Consider the following 23,352-nt stretch of genomic DNA (forward strand, 5'->3'; position numbering starts at 1 on the left):
ATATCCAGTTGGCCCCCACTGCATTCACAAATAATAACTTGAAACACATTTTAATATGGAGCTTTGGCCTGTTATACTAGTAGATTTTTGATTTAACAAGAAAAAAAATCTATACCTTGTAAAGAAGGACAGAGGAATTAAGGTTGTCAAGAAGTCTATTAACTGCCACTCCAGTAGATATACTCAGTATAGTTGACCTAGTCTCATTAACAAGCAATGAGCTGAGCCGGAGGTCATCAATCAGGTCCCAGATACATTTATCACAATCTAGAAAAGCAGGAGAACGATTTCCAATATATAAAGCATCTGGCAACATTATAACATTTCACATTTTCCACTTTCATGCAAATGCATATTTCTTTCTGTCTGCTTCTTGTACATTTTGCTTGTTTGAAAAGACTGTCCCAACTGGACAACCTTGGATCTCTTTTGGCATAAGGACTTCAAAGAGGGAGTTCTCCCTTTGAGGACTCCCCTCTGTTGGCCAAAGCAGAGAACTGCTGCAAGGACAGTCTCACTATTTGGCAGGCTATGTAACCGTGTATTAGATTTGAGTATATATTGTAACGCGTTTATTAAATGAGATAAAGTCGTCGTCATCGGGAAGACCTTTTTGTGGACTAGTAAAACTTCTCGCTACTGAAAATGGCTACTTACAAGGAACAGTAGATTCAACTGAGAAAATGGAGATAAGACATTATCTGTTTAGCATGTAATTAAAGTAACACAGGATGATGTACTGAGGGCAAACTATGGTCGTCTCTGCAAACATTGGATAAACGAGCTTTTGATCAGCCGCATGTTTACAACGGCCCGTGTAAAAGGGTCCTAAATCTGTATCCATTTAAATTAGGGAATCAAGAGAACACTGATCCTAAGAATTATTATACCTCATATGTCTATATATGTTTATTCTTTTCCTTATCTCTTGTCCACCTCAGTGATCGCACAAGCTGAGTTGAAACCTTCAACTGCCACCAGCCATATCTTGTTTTAGAAAGAGAAAGAACTGTAGCAGATAGCCCCCTCCCTCCGAGCTGCCAGTCTGCAATAACTTTAGCAGAATAATTGGAGCAGAGAATGTGGAGATCTCTGGATCCATGTGAGGTACAGGGCTGGTTCTAGCTTTGTTAGAGATTGTTATGTACTATATGATGTCTGATTTTCATTATTTTTTTTACATCAATCATGGCATAGTCCCTTTAACTTGCTTTTATTCAGTATGCTCCATATCAGCAATACATGAAAGCTTGGAATTTGGCTTTTACAGTTTCCATTGGGAGGTATATAACTGCATTCTTGTGCCTTCTTCATAGATAAATCAGACTGTTGACCGCTCTTCTCATTATGTGGTCTAAATAATTATGCCCATGGGTAAAACCAATTCTTTAGCTCTGTCACAGTGCTGATGCCTCATTTTTTATTTATTTTTTGCTAAAAGGATAAAAAAAAGACTACTTCTTATTGGTATTCTGTTTAAAACTTACTGAATGAACAATCAGATCCACTTGGGGAATCAGGGTCTTCTAACAGACACTCGCCGGTTCTGTTGTCGCACGGACCACCGCCACAGTTGCATTCTATCACCAGGAAAGAAGTGTTAGCTGTACACATAATAAGCGAGTGATTATTTTACAGGACAGAGTACACATGTTGTGCATTATGTATAATCCTAAGCATGTGTGTAGGACAGAAACATTTCACAAGCTGAAGTAGTAAGTGGTAAATCAGCAACAGATATGGGCTGTCACAAGAAAATAAAAACACATTTTCCCCCTAAACATTATTAGAAAGGTTGATGTTTTTTTTCAAAATTCGTGACTTAAACTTATTCCACAAAACTTTTTTTTTTAACATATGGAAACATCTTACATAAGTCTGGTAATTTATCCAGACTTAAATAGATGATTTTCTGCTGTGCTACTTATAGAATAACTTAACATTAGTGTTATTAAAGAGACAGTTCCAGTTTGGACAACCCCAAGAGGTGTAATCTGATACTCCAGCAAAATATGTAAGGGGGGCTCCCATCATGTCCCATTTATATTACTACTCAGGAAACTAGGGCCCAAATGTGACTGCAACCACAGCACCCCTATACTTCCACTCCTGAAAGCTCCTTCTTAAATTGTGGGTCTGCAAGCTTTCTGATAAAAATTCCAGGGTTCCACTGTTTGTGGTGGCTGATTGGCAGGGGCCCTCACTGATCAACAGAACAGGGGCGTAGCTACCCAGGAAGCAGGGGAAGCAGCTGCTATGGGGCCCACACTCAGAAAGTGGCCCAGGAGGAGAACAAATGGATTCATTTTCAGAGCCCAGGGAGTGGTGAGTATGGTGCTTGTAGTTCTAGCACTGGTATTACTCCCTGGTCTTCTTCTCCGGGTACCTGCACTGCACTAAGGACAGAACATAGTGGGCATAGGAGCAGTACGATGTCAGGACACATTGTAATGCGTGCCTACTGTATGGATACCATTCCTTTAATATTCTGTGTTGATTTATAATAACATTTCTAATTTCTGTTAGACAGGACAGAACTGTATTCACACAGCATTCTGAAATCACTTACTCTGACAGCCAGATGGCCTGTGATTCCAATATCCAGCCTTGCATCTATCACATTTCAGACCTCCTGTGCCAGGTCTACATCTGCACTGTTGAGTTATGGGGTCACAGTTGTTATCCAAGGAGGCGGCACTGCACTCACACTTCTGACAGCCCAAACAACTGTCATAGCCATAGTACCCAACCTATGGAATAACAGGACAGAGAAACATGAGTAGATGTCACACAGTGCAGATTAAGTGTATAACACAGCTGCTAAGATGCATGCCATTATTCCTATGAAACGAAGTACATAGTAAAAATTTACCAAGAACAAGTAAAACATTATTTTAAAGGGCTATTGTGGTTTCTGCAAATGCTATTCTTTGCATAATTGTATCCGTATGCAATCAAATGATGGATCCTACTAAGTGGTGCTATTGTCAGAGAAGGAAACCCATATTCTTAGAGCATAGATGGTTGCTAAAAACTCTGGGGGAGATTTATCAAACTGGTGTAAAGGAAAACTGGTTTAGTTGCCCATAGCAACCAATTAATGTCCACCTTTCATTTTCCAAAGGAGCTCTGAAAAAAGAAAGGTGGAATCTGGTTGCTGTGGGCAACTAAGCCAGTTCTACTTTATATCAGTTTTGATAAATCTAGCCCTATGTGTTTCTGATTTCTTCCTCAGTTCTGAATATCCTTGTGACATCCATTAAGTTGATCTCACCCGAGGAAGGTGATCCAGAAACGCATAGTTTTCAACAATCAACATATCTATGCTATAAGGGGGGCTGATGATAAGAGGCATGGGGGATGATCTGAGGTCTGAATGGGGGGGTTTCTTATCTGAGGTCTGATTGGGGGTCATTCACGTTGAGCTGAGGTCTGATCTGAGGTCTTATAAACATTGGGGGTCTAATTGGGGCCGTAAGCTGAGGTCTGATTAACATTGGTGGTCTGACCTGAGGTCTAATGAAAAATATTTTTTTCTTATTGTCCTCCTAAAACCTAAGTGCATCTTATAGGGCGAAAATGACGGTAATCCATTCTTTGTATAATAAATAATTATACAGTTCTCCAGTTCACATATCTTACCATATATATTCGTCTGAATGAGCAATATTTCATTAAATTTAGGTATTCTTTGTATTTTCTGCTTACTGTCTAAACGTTTACAGCATAAAACTAATGTAACAATAAAAAGTAAATTGGCTGAGTAAATATAGAAAATGTAATATTTGCTCATTTCAGGGAAGATGTAAATTGCTACTCACTTGACAATGATCGCAGGCAGTCCCAGTGACACCTGGTTTGCAGTGACATTTCCCGGTGATGTCATTGCAGAATTCGGTGCCACACTTAGAACACTTGCATTCTGAAATGAGAAAATGGTTTTAAGAACATATCAGTACAGCACAATCATATACACAAAGGTGAACCCAGGCTACATGTATTACTATTATAAAGGGACCAATTATTTACGTCCAGTGTCAGACTGGGGTGCCTAGGGCCTACCATAAAAATTATTTTAGGGGTTGACTGTACAGATTACCTGCTCACACAGCAGCAAGAGGCTACAAGATGATTCATTATGGGGGTCCTTGCTGTGACTTCGAGAAGGTGGGTCGCTGAGAAAAGAAGATGCTGGCTGTACCTAAAAGTCAACTCAGCCACCTGATGCATTTCTAATAAGCCGGGTACTTTCCTAAATAATCTACCAAGTTTTTTTTATATTAACAGACTAATTGAGATGCTGCCTATCTGTATGTAGTGCAGTCAGTGTACTGTGCAATGTGCCAATTATGCAGGGGCTGGAAGACTAGGGGTCCACCTTGCTCAGGGCTCACTGGGGGATTCACATGTATGTCTGTGGGCCAGCCTGAACTACTTTTATCAATCGTCTGCCATGCCATTGAAACATGAAAGTTATTGTCCCTTGATTTTAATAATCAGTAAATCAGTATCAGAATTCTTACGTAAATCTGGAACAGGCTTTACAACTGTCCAACTTTACAAAGCGTCATGCAATAGAAAATAAATTGATCTAATATTAAGTGATTCATATTCTTAGACATAGTGTGCAACTATTAGTAAATCTGCTCCAATGTTCTCGGTGGACATATCTCCAGTATGTCAGTATGTTACATACTGAGACATGGCAGCAGGGGCGTAGCTATACGGGTTGCAGAGGTAGCAGTCGCTACCAGGCTCAGGAGCCTGAGGGGCCTAAAGACCCTTGTGCCGCATGAGAAGACACCAGTATTATAGAAAGGGAGGGCTCGGTCATAGATTTTGCAATGAGGTTCAGAATCTTCAAGTTACACCTCTGGCTGGAGGGAAGGGGTTAGGTCAAGAATTTGGCATGGGGGGGGGGGGGGCCTGTTCAATTTTTGCCTCAGGCAGCATGAAGGCTATGCCCTTTGCCACAAAGCACTGAGGGATGGGGACCAAGCGGAACTCTTGCACCACGGCTCATGCGCCTTTAGCTACGCCCCTGCATGGCAGCATATATTTCAGTGAAGTCATAGAAATCTTCCCAGTTGAGGCCTCATTTATGTAGCCTTCCTTTCAAAATCAAACCCTCAGGCCCTACTGCCATGACTCTCAATGATTTATTTGACTTATACTGACCTACAAAATTATTACTATGGAGAAAACATCTGTTAACATTTTCTTACAAGCAACAAATATTAAAGTGTTTGTCCGAGTTATATAAAAACTCTTGTAACCCCTGTAAACTGCCTAAAATAACAAATGTAGACTTATCTGTTTTCTCCTTTGCTACTTTCTGTGCTGCTTTCCAGTCCTCACTGCTGCTCTTTGTTTTTCTGGCTGCAGCGGTGATTTTATGTGCACACAGGTCACCGCTGCAACCAGTCACTGGCCTTAGAACAGATGTCCCGTGCCATGGCAGAGGCCAGCGATTGGCTGCAGAGGGAAACTGTGCACAGGATGTCACCTCTGCAGCCAAGAAGCTGGATGTCAGCATCGGGAAGACCAGAGCACAGAGCTCAAAGAAACAGGGAAAAATATTCATTTATTTGTTATCTTAAAGGCTATGTACTCCTTCAGAGGCTATTTTTGTTTGTGATTGTATTTTACTCATATTTGGCTAAAAATCATATTTTCAATTGGCCTTTATTAAAAATATTGAGGCATTCTGTCACAAAGGGTTAATTGTCTAGATGTGTGACTGGTACTTTCACTTTCACTTTGTGCCATTCATCTAATAACCCTTATTTTTAAACTACTAAGAGGTCATGCACACTTATTTAAGCCACATTCTTTTCAGTAAAATAAGAACTGAGCTATAATGAGGGTTTATAATTTCAGAGAGTAGAGATAAGGAGCCTGTCAGCTCCCCAACTGTCTGAAAAGAGAGAAAATCCGGAAGCTGCTACTAGAGCATCTCAGCTCTGTACAGAAAAAAGGACTACATATTTTTAATAAAGTCCAATTGAAAAAATGAATTTTAGCTTAAAATTAGTATAATGCAATAATAAAAAAAATATCCCCTAAAATATGTACATAGCCTTTAAGCCATTTACAATGGTTACCCAAGATTTTATATACCGTAACAAGGACAACCCCTTTAACATAATGATGTGCCAACCCATAGCCCTTAATAAGTATTCTTAAAATGGTAAAGGGAAAGACCCGCAGCGTCTAATCAATACCTGTGCAGTTCTTGGCTACTTTGGCATCTCCATAATAGCTTGGTGCACAACGCTCACAATGAAATCCAGTGGAGTTGTGAAAACAACTGTTGCATTGTCCTGTTACTTCATTACAGTCTTCAAAAATCAAGTTCGGATCAGAATTTCCACTGCAGTCACATTTTTTACATGTGCCGCCTCTCAGCAGAGGGTTACCATAATAGCCTGGAGCACACCTTAAATAAAAATCAAGTAACCATAACAAGCTGTACTCTTCAGATGAAGGCACCTTGTAAATCACATTGTAAAATAGAACGCAGGGAATGATTTCACATTTCAGTGAGACATTTCAAAAGGTCTTGTTAACAGAGCTTAAAATAGACTGTTCAGTTACTTGCTAACACCATTTAAAAAAAAAGAAAATTTTTGTAAATCAATGGCCCTTCTTTTATGGTGATTTCACACCCAGCCCTTTTTCCGCAAGAAGAAGTACAAGTGCTTCCTTTTCTATATATCTCATTCCTTTTCAATACACTTTGGTCTCAACTTAAAAAAAATGCATAAAAACTGCCCGAAAAATGCTGGAAGAAAGACTGTATGTGAAGCCACCTTTACTGTCACAAATAAAAATGGTCGTTCATATCAGCAAAAGTGTCTAGAGGTCTTCATACATATAGCAATGGAAACAAACACCAAATTAATACAATTATGTTATTGCATTAGACATTTCTCCCAAAATGTGCTGCTTATTAAAGGGGTTATCCAATATCATAAACTGTCCCCCATGTTACGGGCCCCTCACAGGGAATATACTTACCTGGGTCCCCGCCCCGTGCGCTGCTCCTGGTCCCCGCACTGCCGCTGCTGCTTCTCCCTGTGCGCTGATGAAAACATCTGGTGTCTGGGGGAGCAGCCAATGGCAGGCGGGGACAGGGACGAGCCTCCCTAGTTTCACTCGCAATGCTAGAGAGGCTTGTCCCTGTCTGCCATTGGCTACTTTCCCCCCGACAACGGATGTTTTCATCTGTGCACGATGAGAAGCAGCGGCGGTGCGGGGACCAGGAGAGGCACAGGGAGTGGGGACCCAGGTAAGTATATTCCTTGTGAGGGGCCCGGCATATGGGGGTCAGTTTATGATATTGGATAACCCCTTTAAGTCCAATGCATTGGAGATATCATACATTTCTAGTTTTTGACAGCAGTGGGAAAGAGAAAAGCTTTAGAGATCTCTGTACTGCCTGATCTCTGTTTTTAAAGCCAAAACCAGGATTGGATTAATAAATAATAAATAAATAGGAGAATAGTATCTGTCTTAAACACTTTCTTTTATGACACCTGAACATATGGTTGTACACTCAGAAACTTTATACTGGTATGAAGGGCCGACATGATCGTTTACTACTTAGGATTGTTCTTGTGGTTTTGAGACCCCAGTAACTCCTCTGAATGTAAAAATCCCTCAAAAAAATATTATTTTTTGTCACTATTTATTATTGTTGCATTGAATTGTATATCTGCGTATATATATATATATATATATTTTTTTTTATTTTATTTTTTTCATCCAAAGCTATATAAAAATGCAATCGCTATGATTTTTTCTATGGTCAAAAATCATTTTTTATGGAAGATTAAAATGTATTATAGAAAAATAATAGGAATTTACCAAATTGAATAACTAGTTACTTGCCTGGTCAAGTGAAGTCTGAAGCTGGCCATACACATAAAGGGAATCCCATAGATAATTGCTAATGAGTGTTCATTAAAATGCTCGTTAGTGATTATCTGGTGGTGTAAATGTACCACCGATTACCAGGTAAATGCCCATTCATCGGGTAATAGATCATTTGAGCGGTTACAAAAAGAATAATTTGCCTGCAGCAGATTGTGCTGTGTAAACAGCATCTGCTGCCGGCAAACAACCAGTCAGTATTGGGCCGAGTGATGGTATTATTAGCGATCGCTCCTCCCCGTTACTGTGGAGTAGATCGCTGCATGTAAATGCAGAGGTCTCCTCCATTAGCGAACAGGCGATTGTCAGGAAGGAGCACTTCCTTCCCCAAAATCTGCTGCTGTATTGTCCCTTGTACAGGGACCTTAAAGGGAACCTGTCACCAGTTTTATGGTGTCCTAACTAAGGGCAACATAAATAAGTGACTGATTCTCTTAGCAAAATGCTGGGTCACTTTCTTTAATTGACCTAGTCAATATGCCAACATCTTGTATTGAAAAGCTCCAGCTCATAATGATGAGTCATGAATATTCATGAGCTCCTGACTCTTCCTGCCTACCTGCTGCTGATTGACAGTTTTTTTCCATATGAATCAGCAGCAGGTGGGCGGGGGAGTGGCTATAGCTGTTATTAAATAAACGCTGGACTCAATGACATCACGCTGGACTCAATGACATCACGCTGGACTCAAATCAGCTCATTAGCATGCGGCATGTGGCATCTTTGTGTGTATATTATGAGGTAACCATCTAGCACATCAGTAAGTGAATACATCTAAGGTACTTTTTAGTAGTTAATGATTGTATATAATTAGTTAGATTATAATCAAATATCCACATGACAGGTTCCCTTTAAGTCAACTGTTGACCAGCAGGGAGGGCTGTATGGGAGGACTAGGAATGTTACCTGTCTACTCAATGAGTGTGGGACCAACAGTTATCTCATTTGCATGGTTAGCTTTAGGGAAACTGGTTAAAATCTAAACTGTCTGACATTTCTTTCCCCCAGTTCGAGATGTCTGGGAAAGAGGAAGCTGTTACCATGTACATAAGATTGTCAAAAGATCCAATAAGAAGCATCTAATCTATTTATTGCAAGCTTGAATGCCTATCTTATAATAGATAAATTGCAGCTATGAGTGCACCTATGAATCAAAGACAATCCCTTTCAAAGAAAGCTAGAACCAGCCCTGTACCTCACATGGATCCAGAGATCTCCCCATTCATTGCTCCAATTGTTCAGCTACATTTATTTCAAGCTGGCAGCTCAAGGGGTGTGTCCTTTCTCGGAGTGGGTGTATCTTTTCTGCTGCAGCTCTCTCCCTATCACACACAGCTCAGAGTTCGTGTCTTTTCTGCTGCAGCTCTCTCCCTGTAACTGTCAGTAGATATGTCTGGTGGCAGTTGAAGGATATAACTGAACATGTGCATCCACCTCAGCAAGATGGACAGAGAAATAAGGAAAAGAACAACCAGTAGGTGGCGCTATACAGATACGTATTATTGAATAACTCAGTGGCTATACTAATTACATGCAGTTATAAAAGTATGTGGATCCAGGTGCTGCTTTTAGAAATGTATAATTTTTTTGTGGGACAGCCCCTTTAGGGATAAAGAGAAATTGTGTTGCATTAATAATAGGCTGAGATGGAAATACGTTAGGAGGGAGACGTGGATCAGGTTACACTACTTGGCTTAGGAGTACAGTCTTGCGCATTATGCACTTTTAATTAAAGGATCACACCAATGTTTCAGCTATATCTTCAATACTTTTAGAGAAGTGAAATGGACCATATGCTGTGTCTTAATAAAGTGGGATCAGTATGTGAATGGGCAGATAGAGGCCTGTGCTTCACATGACACCATACAGCTGTCCCTCTACAGATACAAATAACAATACATGTGTGATACATCTGTCTAGCATAGTGTTCTTCTTAATTGCACGCATCATACTTGGTCCTTGTCATAACTTCCATCTCAGTTATTTTAGCATAATGGGCATATCCTAATGGCTAATACGCCATAATACGGTTCTGAATGCAGAGTTGGCCATAGGGCCATAAAAAGAATGGTTTACATTGCAGTTTCTACATGGCTTTGGGTCAAGGACCTTGATTCGAAAAAAAAAGGTGGGAAGTCAAATGGCCTTAGGGACCTATATTGATGAGATATATGACTGTCTGAAGTATTTTCAAACTTTTGCTATGATGCTTTGTCATTTCTAGTTACTACCTTCAGCTTTACCAGGTGTTCAGCTAATACCCATGGGCCCAGCAGCCATGATCTCTGGTGTTTAGCTCTACCTTTCTAGATTCTAGGGCTGTGCCAAGGGACATACTGGCTTTGTTGTTCTTAACAACTAATTCGATTCCATCTTTCATTTTTCAGAGCTCCTTTGGAAAATAAAAGGTGAAATCTGATTGACTGCTATGGCAACTAAGCCAGTATTCCTTTACACCAGTTTTGTAGTTTCTCCCCAATAAACTACATTAGTAAAGACTAGCCATTCTCTGATTCCTAGATTTTTTTCATTCCCAATCTGGAAGCAGGAATATAATTGTCAGGCATTAAGCCACTCCAGCTTCATGTACTCAGAAAGATATATTTTTGCAATATGATTGTTTGAAATACCCTTAACATGCAATGTTTTCCGCCATGGAAACAGCTTGAAAGTAGTCTCGATGGAATTTCCATCAACCCTCGATTTATGTGTGATTACAGACATCTGGATTCTAGCATTTTCATTGAGTTTTAGAAAGTAAGGGACTTTCCGTTAATTTGGTCCAAGTAAAACAGATTTTTGTTCAGTTGAATTACATTATTATTTTTCTGTCACTCTCCCCAATGTGATTAACAGTATGTAAGTTCTATATATATATTTGCTTCGTACAGCTGGTGCTAGATCTTCTAGGCAAATATCTCACCCAACTGTGGTTAAACTGCAGAAGGAATTTATGAATTCAAGATCCGAACCCTATGGAAGTGCAACATAGTCAATTAGTTTTACTAGTTCATTCAAAGTGATTCTCCGTCTTTCATCATTACCGGTATATGTTTTTAAATCCAAATATTGTTCTGAATACTGTATGTTCCCCAAATAAATTTAGAGTAGACAGAGCTTTTTTTTTCTAATACACATCTCTATATCTGCTTCATGTATGTAGATTTGAAAGATGCCATTGAGATTGTCTGCACCTACTGTCTTATTAATGACATGAAGGTCAGATATGTGCAGTTCCCACCTCTGAGACCCGCTCTTATTTACAGACCGGGGTTCCCGTGATGTGCTCTCTATTCACTGCTATGGGAGTTCCAAAAATAGCTGAGCGAATGTGCTTGGCTATTTTCAGAAATCCAATAGCAGTGAATGGAGAGCACAGTACACATGCACGGCCAACTCTCCATTCATTGCTATGGGACTGCTGGAAATAGCTGAACCAGTGCTTGACTATTTTAGGAACTCCCATAGCGGTGTACGGAGGGTGGCCGCGTTTATGCAGTGCACTCTCCTTTGATCCAAAGAGTCCGTTCCTGAGATAGGAGTATCTATGTGAAATTTATGGCATATCCTAGCAATATGCCATCAATGTTTGAGATGGGAATACTACTTGAACTTTAAAGTCCAGTCCATGTCATTCTTACATAGCTGACTAGTTATACTAGTAACACAACACGCTGGTGACCAGTATACATCCACTTCAACTGCACTGTTATGTTCCCACCACGTTAACTCTACAAGGGCCACAGATATTAGCTTCCAGCAGCCTTCCAGAAGTTAGAGGGAGGCTCTACTGATGGCATTGTACATGATATGCAGCATGCAACCTTGGCAAAGGGAATGGTGACATATTAAGATAAGGGTGTGAACAGACGGTCAGGTTTTGTGATGTAATTTTGGACTATAAAAAGAGAGAAAGTATTTCGGACAAATATGATTTCTCCTCTTTGCTAAATCCACTCCAGGTCTTGGCTTCCAAAACTGCATGGTGGAACTACCATAAGATATGCCATCAACATCTTATTGTTAAAACAACTGACAGACATGCTGGGGACTCTTAGAGTCAATTTACATTATTTTACATTACATATCAGATTATTGGGCCAATTCTTAAGAATAAATGACTGCACAAATTCTAGCTCCTGAGCTTTTTTTTTTCTATTGATCAAGTGATCTGCCATTACTGACTTTAATGGCCTCTCAATGCATCATCTAAAGAAGAGACAAGCAGAGCTGTCAGGAGATAAAGTGGAACAATACTTTCTTTTAATGACACTTTGTTCTAGTATTTGCTAGGATATGCCACCGGTGTCTATTTAGCTGGTGACATTTATGACCACATTTCTACACTGAAAAAACCCTTAAAGAAGACCTGTCACATCTCTTGTTTTACTAAATAATTGCATTCCCCATCAAATGATAACTCTGGAACATATTTTCTTATAAATCGGCCTTGTGCCTTTCTTCTTTTAGTCCTACTAGAAATGTATGAAGACATTGAAAACTGGGTTTTACCGTTCCCCTTCTCAAAGGGTTGTGTCTCTATGCAGTTAGACATGCAGCACAATGTGTTTAGTGACACACCCCAACTGGTAACACACTGGTAACACCCCAACTGGTAACACACAATATAATTATTTACACGTCCGGAATAGTGACAGGTTTTCTTAAAAAATCTGCAGAAATGGAATTTAAAGGTTTGTTTGAATTAAGATATTAACTCCATGTAAAAAGAACCTTTTATCCCACTATTCTGCATCTTTATGAGGGCAGGAGCTTGTGTTACCCTGATGAACCAATTCAAAAGATCCTTTCTTTCAGTTATATTCTTATTTATTACTATAGATATAGAACACCAGACTTTCCTGTATCTCCAGATCTCAATGACAATTTTAGCTTATAGAGACCATTATGTATAAAATATATTAGTACTTGCCTTTCACATTTGGGTCCAGCAAAATTCTCCTTACAAATGCAACGTACTGAACCTCTCTTCAATGAACAAGTAAGAGCAAAGCTGTATAGCGACATAGGAAGAAAGCACAATTAAAGTGTTACATTGTAGTTTAGATGCTTTTTATTCTGTATCTCTAAATAATTGTGAGAAAACAGAATAAAGTAGACATTTATGATGTCGCATACTGAATCATTTATGAACTAGGAAGGATCCCACACAATTTAATATAACCTGGATATCCTCCTATTTTCTTATTTTTATTGTTGCACTGTTTATATTTCCTGCCATTTTAATATCTACACCTAAGACAATTCTTCCTGTGCTGCATTGTGAGCTCATTTGTCTGACACAAGGGAATTGTCCTCATGCGAAGATGAGTAAGAGCTGGGGCTACTTTAAATGTTCACTGTTTTACTCTACTCATCTACTTTGATAAATGTTTCAGAGTTGAACCGTGCAGAGATGGGACATCTGGTGTAATGAATGGAGATTGTTACATCTGTTTCATCCTAGTACAAGCTGAGAAGAATCCAGTTCATGGGAACTATACAGGAAAGTTACTGTTCCCATCAGAGCTATTATGAGATCATGCATTTTGTCACTCCGCTTCTGCCCCTAGAGGAAAAAGAACCACTCAAGTCCCTGACGGTGGAAACATCTGAACATTTTTTGAGCATGCTCAATAATTATAATGGAAATGTCAAAGACTAACAAAGATTTCATTAAAGATAAATCACAAAGTACCGGTATGTTCACATTGTTAGTTTTCCTGTGAGGACAGGATATTTGTTCTGAAGGTTTTTTGTTTTTTTGGAGTGACTGCAACTTATTAGAGAGAACGTTGAACCTTATGGAAATGTACCAGGGCATCATATATAAAGAGAAGATACACAGCATGCTGCATTCTTTGTTAAGATACCATTGGTGCAGGAAGAAAATTGATATGTAAAAGCACAGCAGTCCAACCTCAGAATGCCTGCAAGTACATGCCTCTAGTTAAGAGCAGTAATACAATAAATGGAGTGAATATACAGCTATGCTCTTCTCTATACAGTAGAACATCATAAAATTCACCTTTGACCATGATGTGTGCCTTAAGTGGACACAACTAAAATAAAGGTAATTGACGGTGGATCTATTCCTGACTTCAAGAAATGAATAAACCCATTAAAACACTATATAAATGTTCATATATGATGGCTGTATGCCTGTGCAATTGTTAGGCTGTATTCCTTGTCAACATCTAAAAGAACATGTTCCTACCAGCAAGTATAATAACTGTGGCTCACGGGACCAAAATCTGTCTAAAAAACTTGTGCAATTTTGCGCATCTAGGGTTTGTACACTTATTTCCAACCTGCTTGAAATAGGCTTTGTGGAAGAGGGTTAAGCTTTGTGGGAAAGGGGCGGGCTTAAGATGTAACATTTTGCATAGCTCTGGTGTAAAAATCAGTGCAGGGGGATCTTCCCTAATCTTGTGCTCCGGATATGATCTCTGTGATCTTGGGTCTGTATATACCAGAAAATTCTAACTCTCCCGGTCATTAATTAACCTGGCTGAAGGGCTGTTTGATAGCATAGGTTTTGATTATCAAGAAATGGGGTTCCCCCACTTCTCTCGCATTTGTGGAGTGGAGACGGACTATGTCCCAAATAAAGTTATATGAGGAGGTTGGGATGCGGAGAAGGGGAGGAACGTGATATGCCTTTGTCCCGTGTGGATTGACTATTCTGGTTTGATGGGTGGAGTATGTGGACTGGTATGGGGGGGGGGGGGGGGGTATGGAGTCTACAGAGCTGGATATAATGTTATTGTCTGTGACGATGTAAGAAATACATTAATATTCTTTTTATATGTTTGTACGTTTTTTTTTGTTTCTTTCTCCCGCTCTGTCTAAAAGTTTTGTAACTATCATTGAAGAAAATAAAATATTTGTAAGAAAAAAAGAAAAAAAAAAGAGGTCTCTCTGGTGGTCTAGAGCTGAGGAGAGGTTAAAATCTGCTTCTTGGTGGTCTAGAGTAGTGGTGGGTTTAATGGCAACTGCCCTGGTTGTCTAAGTTAGTAGAGGGATTAATGCATGCTCTCCTGATGGTCTAGCTTAGTAAAGCGGTTATCATACACTCACCCAGGGATCTAGGGTAGAGAAGAGGTTAATATCTGGCATCCAGTGGTATACCCGAATCCGCAGGCTCTAACAATGTCTCCAGTCTGACATAAAGCTGAACATGATCACACGCAAGCTCTCCTTCCTGTTCTGCACTGATCATTCAGATCAGCTTCAGGCTGGACAGAGATGGATGTGCCTTTCTTACTAGCCAGTCAATACGTCAGAACAATTTTCTGCCATATGGTGCAAATTTAATTTAGATCACTCTGTTTACATAATTAAATCTAGATTGAGGTTGGGCTGCTTGGATAGAAATTGGACAGAAATATGTAAATCTGTACATGTAGATTAACCCTGAGAAAGACGCTAGAGAAGTGTGGTGGGATGTGGGGGGTCTGGAGACTCTTGAGGAACTTGACTAGAAGATGCACACAATTTTTATGAAGATTTGTAACTTACTAAAGGGTACTTTCACACTAGCGGCAAGATGGATCTGACAGGCTGTTCACCCTGTCGGATCCGTTCTGCCACTATTTTGCCGTGCCGCCGGACAGCCGCTCTGTCTCCATTGACTATAATGGGGACGGGGGCAGAGCTCCGGCGCAGCATGGTTACTAGATTAACTTTTAGTCCGGTGGCCTCTCGCCGTGCACTACCGTGCTGCGCCGGAGCCACGCCCCCATCCCCATTATAGTCAATGGGGATAGAGCGGCGGTCCGGCGGCATGGCGAAATAGCGACAGGATGGATCCGTCCTGTCGCTAGTGTAAAAGTAGCCTTAACAGTGCATTTTTACAGTTTAAAAATATGGTATTTAAATATGGTATCCATGTCTCAGCTGTGATAAGTATTAGTTCTGTAGAGGTTTCTAAATGTAGACAAAAATGTCTCTGCTCTCTGAAAGCAAAGATCTTGAGAATGGAGGGGAAATGAAGCATAAAGTATGTAAGAAAGCTGCTGAACTTTCCATGATACCATAATTGAGCTTCATTGACAAAAAGCAGGGAAACGTTTACGAGGCTTACAGAGATCTGAGTTAAGTTGACGTGGCTATTTCTTTGCAATTTTTTATCCTGAATTTTTTTACTACAGAGAGACACGGTTTACTGTAAATGTAATAAATTATGGCATTTTGATATTTTTTGAAAATTAAATTAAGGAAGTCACCTACTTGTTGGAGCTAAAATGCAGTGGACAGGGGCACTGAAGACAAGACCTTAAAACGCCTTCAACCACATCAGCCATGTATCCCATTGGGCATCTTTCACAATGCTTCCCGGTTGTATTTCGTTGACAGTCCTGTATAAAAATATATAAAGCAACAATGTAAGAATCAAGAGCAAGAGCTTCTCCTCGCAGGAAGTCTTCATTTCGAGGTATGCTAATCGGTTACTAGATTAATACAAGTTACATCTATATAAATCTGCATATGTTTAAAGTTTGTATGGCTTATATTTTCTGTTCCTGATTGTCATTCATTCCTTTTCCAAATGTCACATCCACAGTAGGATGGTTAAATTAATTGAACTCATGTGAACAGACAGATGTATTGGATACAAATGAAACCGCATTTTGTAAATTATGCATAGCATTAGAAGCTATTGCCTAATTCAACATGGCAAAAATTTCAATGTTGTGGTTTGTGTCCCATGATAGTTTTTTTCATATCTAAATAAAGAAGCTATGGCTTCTAGTATGATCATCTTTGCAACTTTTTTTCTAATTGGTTCAGTGCATCTACAATAAAGAAATGAAGCACAAAACTTAAAATATCTTAAACTGGCACTATACTTTGAGTAAACTTTTGATATGGTATAGCGACATATCAAAAATTTAGATGGTTGGGGGTCTGAGTGCTGAGACCCCAACGATCTCTAAATGATGGGAGAGAAGCGCATGCTAAGGCTACTTTCACACTAGCGTTTTTACTGGATCCGACAGGGTTCAGCAAAAACGTTTCCGTTATTGATAATACAACCATCTGCATCCATTATGAATGGATCCGGTTGTATTATCTTTAACATAGCAATGACGGATCCGTCATTAACTACATTGAAAGTCAATGGGGGACGGATCTGTTTTCTATTGCGTCAGATTGTGTAAGAGAAAAAGGATCCGTCCCCATTGACTTGCATTGTGGGTCATGATGGATCAGTTTTGCTCCGCATCCCAGTACGGAAAGCAAACTGCTGCGGTTTGCTCTCCGGTATGAGAACAGAATGCATTTTGGAGAATTCCGTTCTGTTCCGTTCCGTTTTGTCCTCATTGACAATGAATGGGGACAAAACGGAAGCTTGTTTTTCCAGTATTGAGACCCTATGATGGATCTCAATATCGGAAAATATTAACGCTAGTGTGAAAGTAGCCTTAGTGCATTCTCTCTCCATAAGGCAGGACATGAAGTGAGCCAAACTGAATAGAAAGTCTATGGGCCTGTCCCCTGCAGTAAGGAGAGAGAGAGCGCACTAAGCACATACGTCTCTTACTCCGTTCTAGGGATCGGTGGGGGTCTCAGCGTTCATATCTAAACTTTTGATGTCTCTATAACATATCAAAAGTTGAATGAAAGTACAGTGCCAGTTTACTGTTTTGTGTCTACAGCTCTGCGCAGATCTTTGTGATTCCATAGTAGCAGACTACAAACAAACCTAGTGCGTAGTCTGATCCTGTAGTCTTGTATACATTTGACCGTATGTACCTTCTGACTAATAATGGTATACATGTATATTATGGTGTAGGACTGTATGTGTGAAAGTTCATTAAAGAGGTTTTCCAGACTCCTGATATTGATGACCTATTCTCAGGATAAGTCATTAATATTCGATCAGTGAGAGTCCGACACCCCCCACCCCCACCGATCAGCTGTTTACTGCAGCCTCTGGCACTGTAATGGAACAGGAAGCACAAAATGCTGCATTCAGTGGAGGTGTGGGTGTCAGACCCTCCCTGATCGGATATGAATGACCTATCGTGAGGATAGGTCATCAATATCAGGAGCCTGGATTTAAAGAAGAATTGGAAATCATGTTTTTGGGGATCTCGTTTTCTATAAATTCTACTGTTACCATTTACAGCGTGTCTCATTCCATGGTCCTTCAGGTAACACAAAAACACCAAAACAAAAAACAAAGTATTTTCTAATGTGGCTTGAAAACTGTGTGTATAACCGCAGAAAGTCAACAGAGTCGCATATGCTTAGGCCATTGTGTTGAAAGTTATTTTTCTAGGTCAAGGAAACCTACATAGGGGTCTGACGTTCACAGCAGTAACTACTTATATACAATATATACAATAACAAAGACCATCTGCAATTTACAAACCATAACAGGATTTGTGTTGGCTTTAGTCCAGCGGCCATTATGTAGTGAATATGCACAGAACTGATAATGGAAACAGCGACATGAGCCCATTTTCTACAGCAATTTAATGCTTTTCAACTGCTGGTTTGAAAGTGATAATTGAACAGGGAGGTTCCAGTTTATATAACACAAATGTAACACACAGATTATTTTCTCACATGGGCCATACAAGGGGTTGTTTCAGCATAGGAATAACTGGCATATTTAATTGGTTAAAGGGCTTTTGCAGTGCCTATCCTAAGAGCAGGTCATCAATATGAAATCGACTGGGGCCCGACACCCAGCACCCTTGCGGATCAGCTGTTTGAAGAGGTAGAGGCACCTGTCTGAGCGCTGCTTCTGCTTCAAAATCATCTGCATGCATCTCAATTGCAAGGCCCGCACAGTGTTATTACAACTGCTCGTCCCACTCACTTGAATGGGACGAGCAGTTGTAGTTACAATGTGCCGTGTCTACAGAGGAGACAACGTGCAGGTAATTTTGAAGTGGAAGCAGTGTTTGGCATGAGGGCCGCTAGCCTTTCAAACTGTTTATTGGGGGGGGGGGGAGGGGAGGGGGGGGGTGCCAGGAGTTGGACCCTCATCGATCTGATATTGATGACCTATCTGAAGGTAGCCATCAATATCTTTGCCCTGCACGACTCATTTAAGGACTGTCTGCTTGAGGTGTAGTCAAGGTCTCTGAAGTCTATACCATAGCATATTTGTGGTGTGGGTAAATCATAAATATATGCCCATGTGGGTAAATAGTAAATATGCCCAAATGTTGGGTACCTCACTTTCAGGGATTGCTGGGAACCCTGGAGAGAAGTCAGAATCAGTACAACTTCTGTCTTCTCTGTTCTCATCTAGAATTTGCCACAAAAATGGTGCATATCTGGTCTTAAATGAACCCCTATATCTTTCTTTAATAAAAGTATCTGAAGATTTATTCGTTTACATCTTTTTAATAATTTTTTAATAAAAAAACAGAGTTTATTTTATAATTTCTGATTTTGCTTTTTTAAATCAGACTTTTCTGGTGACATATCAATTATGCTTTTTATCGACTCTTTTTCTGTTCAGAACAGTTAGTCAGTTATACAGTTTTTTTTGTCTTTCTGCCAAAAATGATTTAATAGAGAATACATGGCAAGTTAACATTGAGAGGAAGTACAGTCATGGTAAACACTTGTCTTAACTATTCCACATGTGATAGAGATCCATGGCGAGTCTGAGAGCGGAAAATCCAGACAAAAAAGACATGGTGACAACGTGATCTCATTTATGAGGCAAAAAAGTGTACTAAAGAAAGCCTGTAAACAGGGCCCTTTATGTCTACTGGACAGGGCAAGAAGTTAAAGGGGTTGTCTCACTTCTGTAAATGGTATTGATTATGTAGAGAAAGTTAATACAAGGCACTTACTAATGTGTTGTGATTGTCCATATTGCCTCCTGACGGCTTTATTTAGTTTTCCATCACATTATACACTGCTTGGTTATGACCACCCTGGAATCCAGCAGAGGTGGTTGTGCTTGCACACTACAGGAAAAGGCGCTGGCCTCTCTGGCGACTTGGGAACACAGGAGTGCATATACACTGACGCTTCTCCCTATAGTGTGCAGGCACGTCCACTGCTGCTGGACTGTCGGGTGGTCGTAACCCTGGATACGAGCAGTGTATAATATGAAGGAAAAATGAATCCAGCCAGCAAATGAAAAAATCACTGGCATGCAAGATGCATTTGCGTAGGGGTAACAATAAAGCTATCACTGAACAAATGGACCACAAAACCTTCTGTGAAATGTGTTTGGGCCTTCTGGGTGATAAAACGTGTTGCAGGGTACATGAAAATAACCCTACCTCTGTATTTCTAGCAAAATTAGAGATAATACTCCTACAAGCCTTTGAAGATAATATCATCTCTAGGGATGAAATTAAATTCCTTACACCTAAATGTCCTCAGGTCCCCACTTTTTATGCATTGCCTAAGGTCCATAAGGGCTTTCAACCTCTTAGAGGTTGACTTATAGTATCAGGTATTGACTCCATTACCCAAAATATTAGTACATTCATTGATAAAATCCTCCGACCGTTTGTTGTCTCCCTTCCGTCATACCTTAGAGACACTACTGAAAATTGACAATATCTCGATCGACGACAATGTGTATTTGGCCTCCATTGATGTGGAAGCTCTATATACAAGCATACCACATGACAGTGGTCTCTGTGCGATTGCACATTTCCTGAAGTCAAGAGGCAATCAGTTTCAGGCACACAACTCATTTGTTGTGGAAGCCCTACAATTTATACTAACACACAACTATTTTCAGTTCGAATCCCGATACTACCACCAGCTCAGGGGCACGGCGATCGGGAGCCCTTGTGCCCCCAGTTATGCCAACCTGCTCCTGGGCTGGTGGGAGGATACGATGGTATTCTCAGATGAGACTAGTGAATTCACGTAGCATATTGTCTTTTGGGGTTGTTATATCGACAACATCCTGATTCTCTGGGATGGTAGCATGGATCTCTTTAAAACCTTTGTCCAATGTCTAAATAAAAACTCCATTGGTCTTAGTTTTACATTTGAAATTGATCCACAAAATATCGCCTTTCTGGATATCCGTATATATCTAAGGCCAATGGTGAATTACATACCACCACATATCGTAAACCCACTTCTACAAATAGTCTTTTACGGTGGGACAGCTACCATCCCAGGAGTCTAAGGAAAGGGATCCCCAAAGGACAATATCTAAGGACACGGAGGAACTGCTCTTCTATAGAATCATTTAGGGAGAAGGCTAAGGATATGCAGAACAGATTTATCCAATGGGGCTATCCATCCGAGGTCCTAAAGGAGGCTTTTCAATTCTTCCTCCATAGGGATAGACAATCCTTACTGTCCCCACGTGAACAGCCTGCCCCTGAGAAAAACATTATTAGAATCATTGGCACATATGATGTCCAAAGATTTTTGGGTATTTTACTATCTGACTTGGATTTAAAGGGGTTTTTGCCCCCAAGACCAATGATAACATATAGAAGGGGTAGATCACTTAGGGATAGGTTAATTCATAACCACTACAAAGCACCACCTCAGAGCGGTAATTGGCTCAGTCAAAAAGTCTGTGGAACTTTTAGATGTGGAAATGACTGTATCTGTTGTCTACACATCTTGAAGTCTAAAAATTTCTGCAGCATCTCCCCCGGAATAAGTTATGGTATGAGAGACTTTGCCAACTGCAAAACTGAGGGAGTTGTCTATCTATGTACCTGCTCCTGCCCACTTAATTATGTGGGTAAAACAAAAAGGGAACTGAGAAGACGGGTGGGAAACCATATTGGAGATAAAACATCGGAGAGATCAACCGGTAGCTAGGCCCGTCCTGGAATACCATTCTGGTGATGTTAGTGCCCTACGGTTTCAGGTTATTGAGGTGGTATGAAAATCTCCCAGAGGTGGGGATTGGAATAAAATGATACTTCGTAAAGAGGCCAAGTGGATTCACCGGTTAAAAACTGTGAATCCAATGGGTCTCAATGAACAGATCTCCTACTCCTGCTTCCTGTAGCCTATACAGTCTAAATAACAGTGTCTTGATGTCTTGATTATATATAAAAAAGTATTTGGGCACCAAGTCAATGTACAGACTAAAATCCTGCCTGTGTACCATAGCCCAAAAAATGGCCAACTAAGTGTACACTATCATATAGGGACACCTTGGACCACGTTATCTTTGGTGTGAAAAACCAGGAATTTCATTAATATAGTTTGTCTCTTTTCACATTCCCCAATATGGGCACCATAAATTAACCTGCTAGTGATTGATTCCTTTGATTTTAGGAGCTGTTTAGTGGGAATAATTATCAGAGTATAAGAGTAGCATCATGTAACTATGGCAATGCTCTGCGGCATCTGTGCTGCTCTAAAGAGGCATATCCAGCTCTAGGTATCTTACTTCTGGTTTTTGGAACTCATTGTGCATTCCACCACATGTCGGCGCTTCCCTGGTGCGCTCCTATGGCGCCTGAGTTACATGTTTCCGCCCAGACCGGCCTGTATCATTAAGCATATGTGATTAGAACCACCAGCAGCATTGATTTCAATATGAATCTAAGTATGTATGATTTTTAAAGTGAATTATAATTATACAGGGTGGGCCATTTATATGGATACACCTTAATAAAATGGGAATGGTTGGTGATATTAAATTCCTGTTTGTGGCACATTAGTATATGTGAGGGGGGAAAGTTTTCAAGATGGGTGGTGACCATGGCGGCCATTCTGAAGTCGGCCATTTTGAATCCAACTTTTGTTTTTTCAATAGGAAGAGGGTCATGTGACACATCAAACTTATTGGGAATTTCACAAGAAAAACAATGGTGTGCTTGGTTTTAACGTAACTTTATTCTTTCATGAGTTATTTACAAGTTTCTGACCACTTATAAAATGTGTTCAATGTGCTGCCCATTGTGTTGGATTGTCAATGCAACCCTCTTTTCCCACTCTTCACACACTGATAGCAACACCGCAGAAGAAATGCTAGCACAGGCTTCCAGTATTCGTAGTTTCAGGTGCATATGCTGTGAAGATACGAGATGTGCAGCACCTGAAACTACAGATGCTGGAAACCTGTGCTAGCATTTCTCCTGCGGTGTTGCTATCAGTGTGTGAAGAGTGGGAGAAGAGGGTTGCATTGACAATCCAACACAATGGGCAGCACATTGAACACATTTTATAAGTGGTCAGAAACTTGTAAATAACTCATGAAAGAATAAAGTTACGTTAAAACCAAGCACACCATTGTTTTTCTTGGGAAATTCCCAATAAGTTTGATGTGTCACATGACCCTCTTCCTATTGAAAAAACAAAAGTTGGATTCAAAATGGCCAACTTCAAAATGGCCGCCATCGTCACCACCCATCTTGAAAAAACTTTCCTCCCTCACATATACTAATGTGCCACAAACAGGAAGTTAATATCACCAACCATTCCCATTTTATTAAGGTG

The 23,352-nt window shown here is 40.1% G+C and overlaps 1 protein-coding gene across 1 annotated transcript in view; it reads right to left on the reverse strand.

The window, feature by feature from the left end:
* Positions 1 to 23,352, reverse strand: part of LAMA4 (laminin subunit alpha 4) — a 126,126-nt gene that overhangs the window by 68,269 nt on the left and 34,505 nt on the right. Inside the window, exons 3-9 of the mRNA XM_044290388.1 lie at positions 16,168 to 16,295; positions 12,869 to 12,949; positions 6,225 to 6,439; positions 3,822 to 3,922; positions 2,570 to 2,750; positions 1,488 to 1,580; positions 116 to 267 (exon numbers count right to left, since the gene is read on the reverse strand). Coding sequence (XP_044146323.1) covers positions 116 to 267; positions 1,488 to 1,580; positions 2,570 to 2,750; positions 3,822 to 3,922; positions 6,225 to 6,439; positions 12,869 to 12,949; positions 16,168 to 16,295 — 951 coding nt within the window. The remainder of the gene's footprint in view (positions 1 to 115; positions 268 to 1,487; positions 1,581 to 2,569; positions 2,751 to 3,821; positions 3,923 to 6,224; positions 6,440 to 12,868; positions 12,950 to 16,167; positions 16,296 to 23,352) is intronic.

The sequence above is a fragment of the Bufo gargarizans genome, chromosome 4, assembly GCF_014858855.1.
Source record: "Bufo gargarizans isolate SCDJY-AF-19 chromosome 4, ASM1485885v1, whole genome shotgun sequence".
Lineage (NCBI taxonomy): Eukaryota > Metazoa > Chordata > Amphibia > Anura > Bufonidae > Bufo > Bufo gargarizans.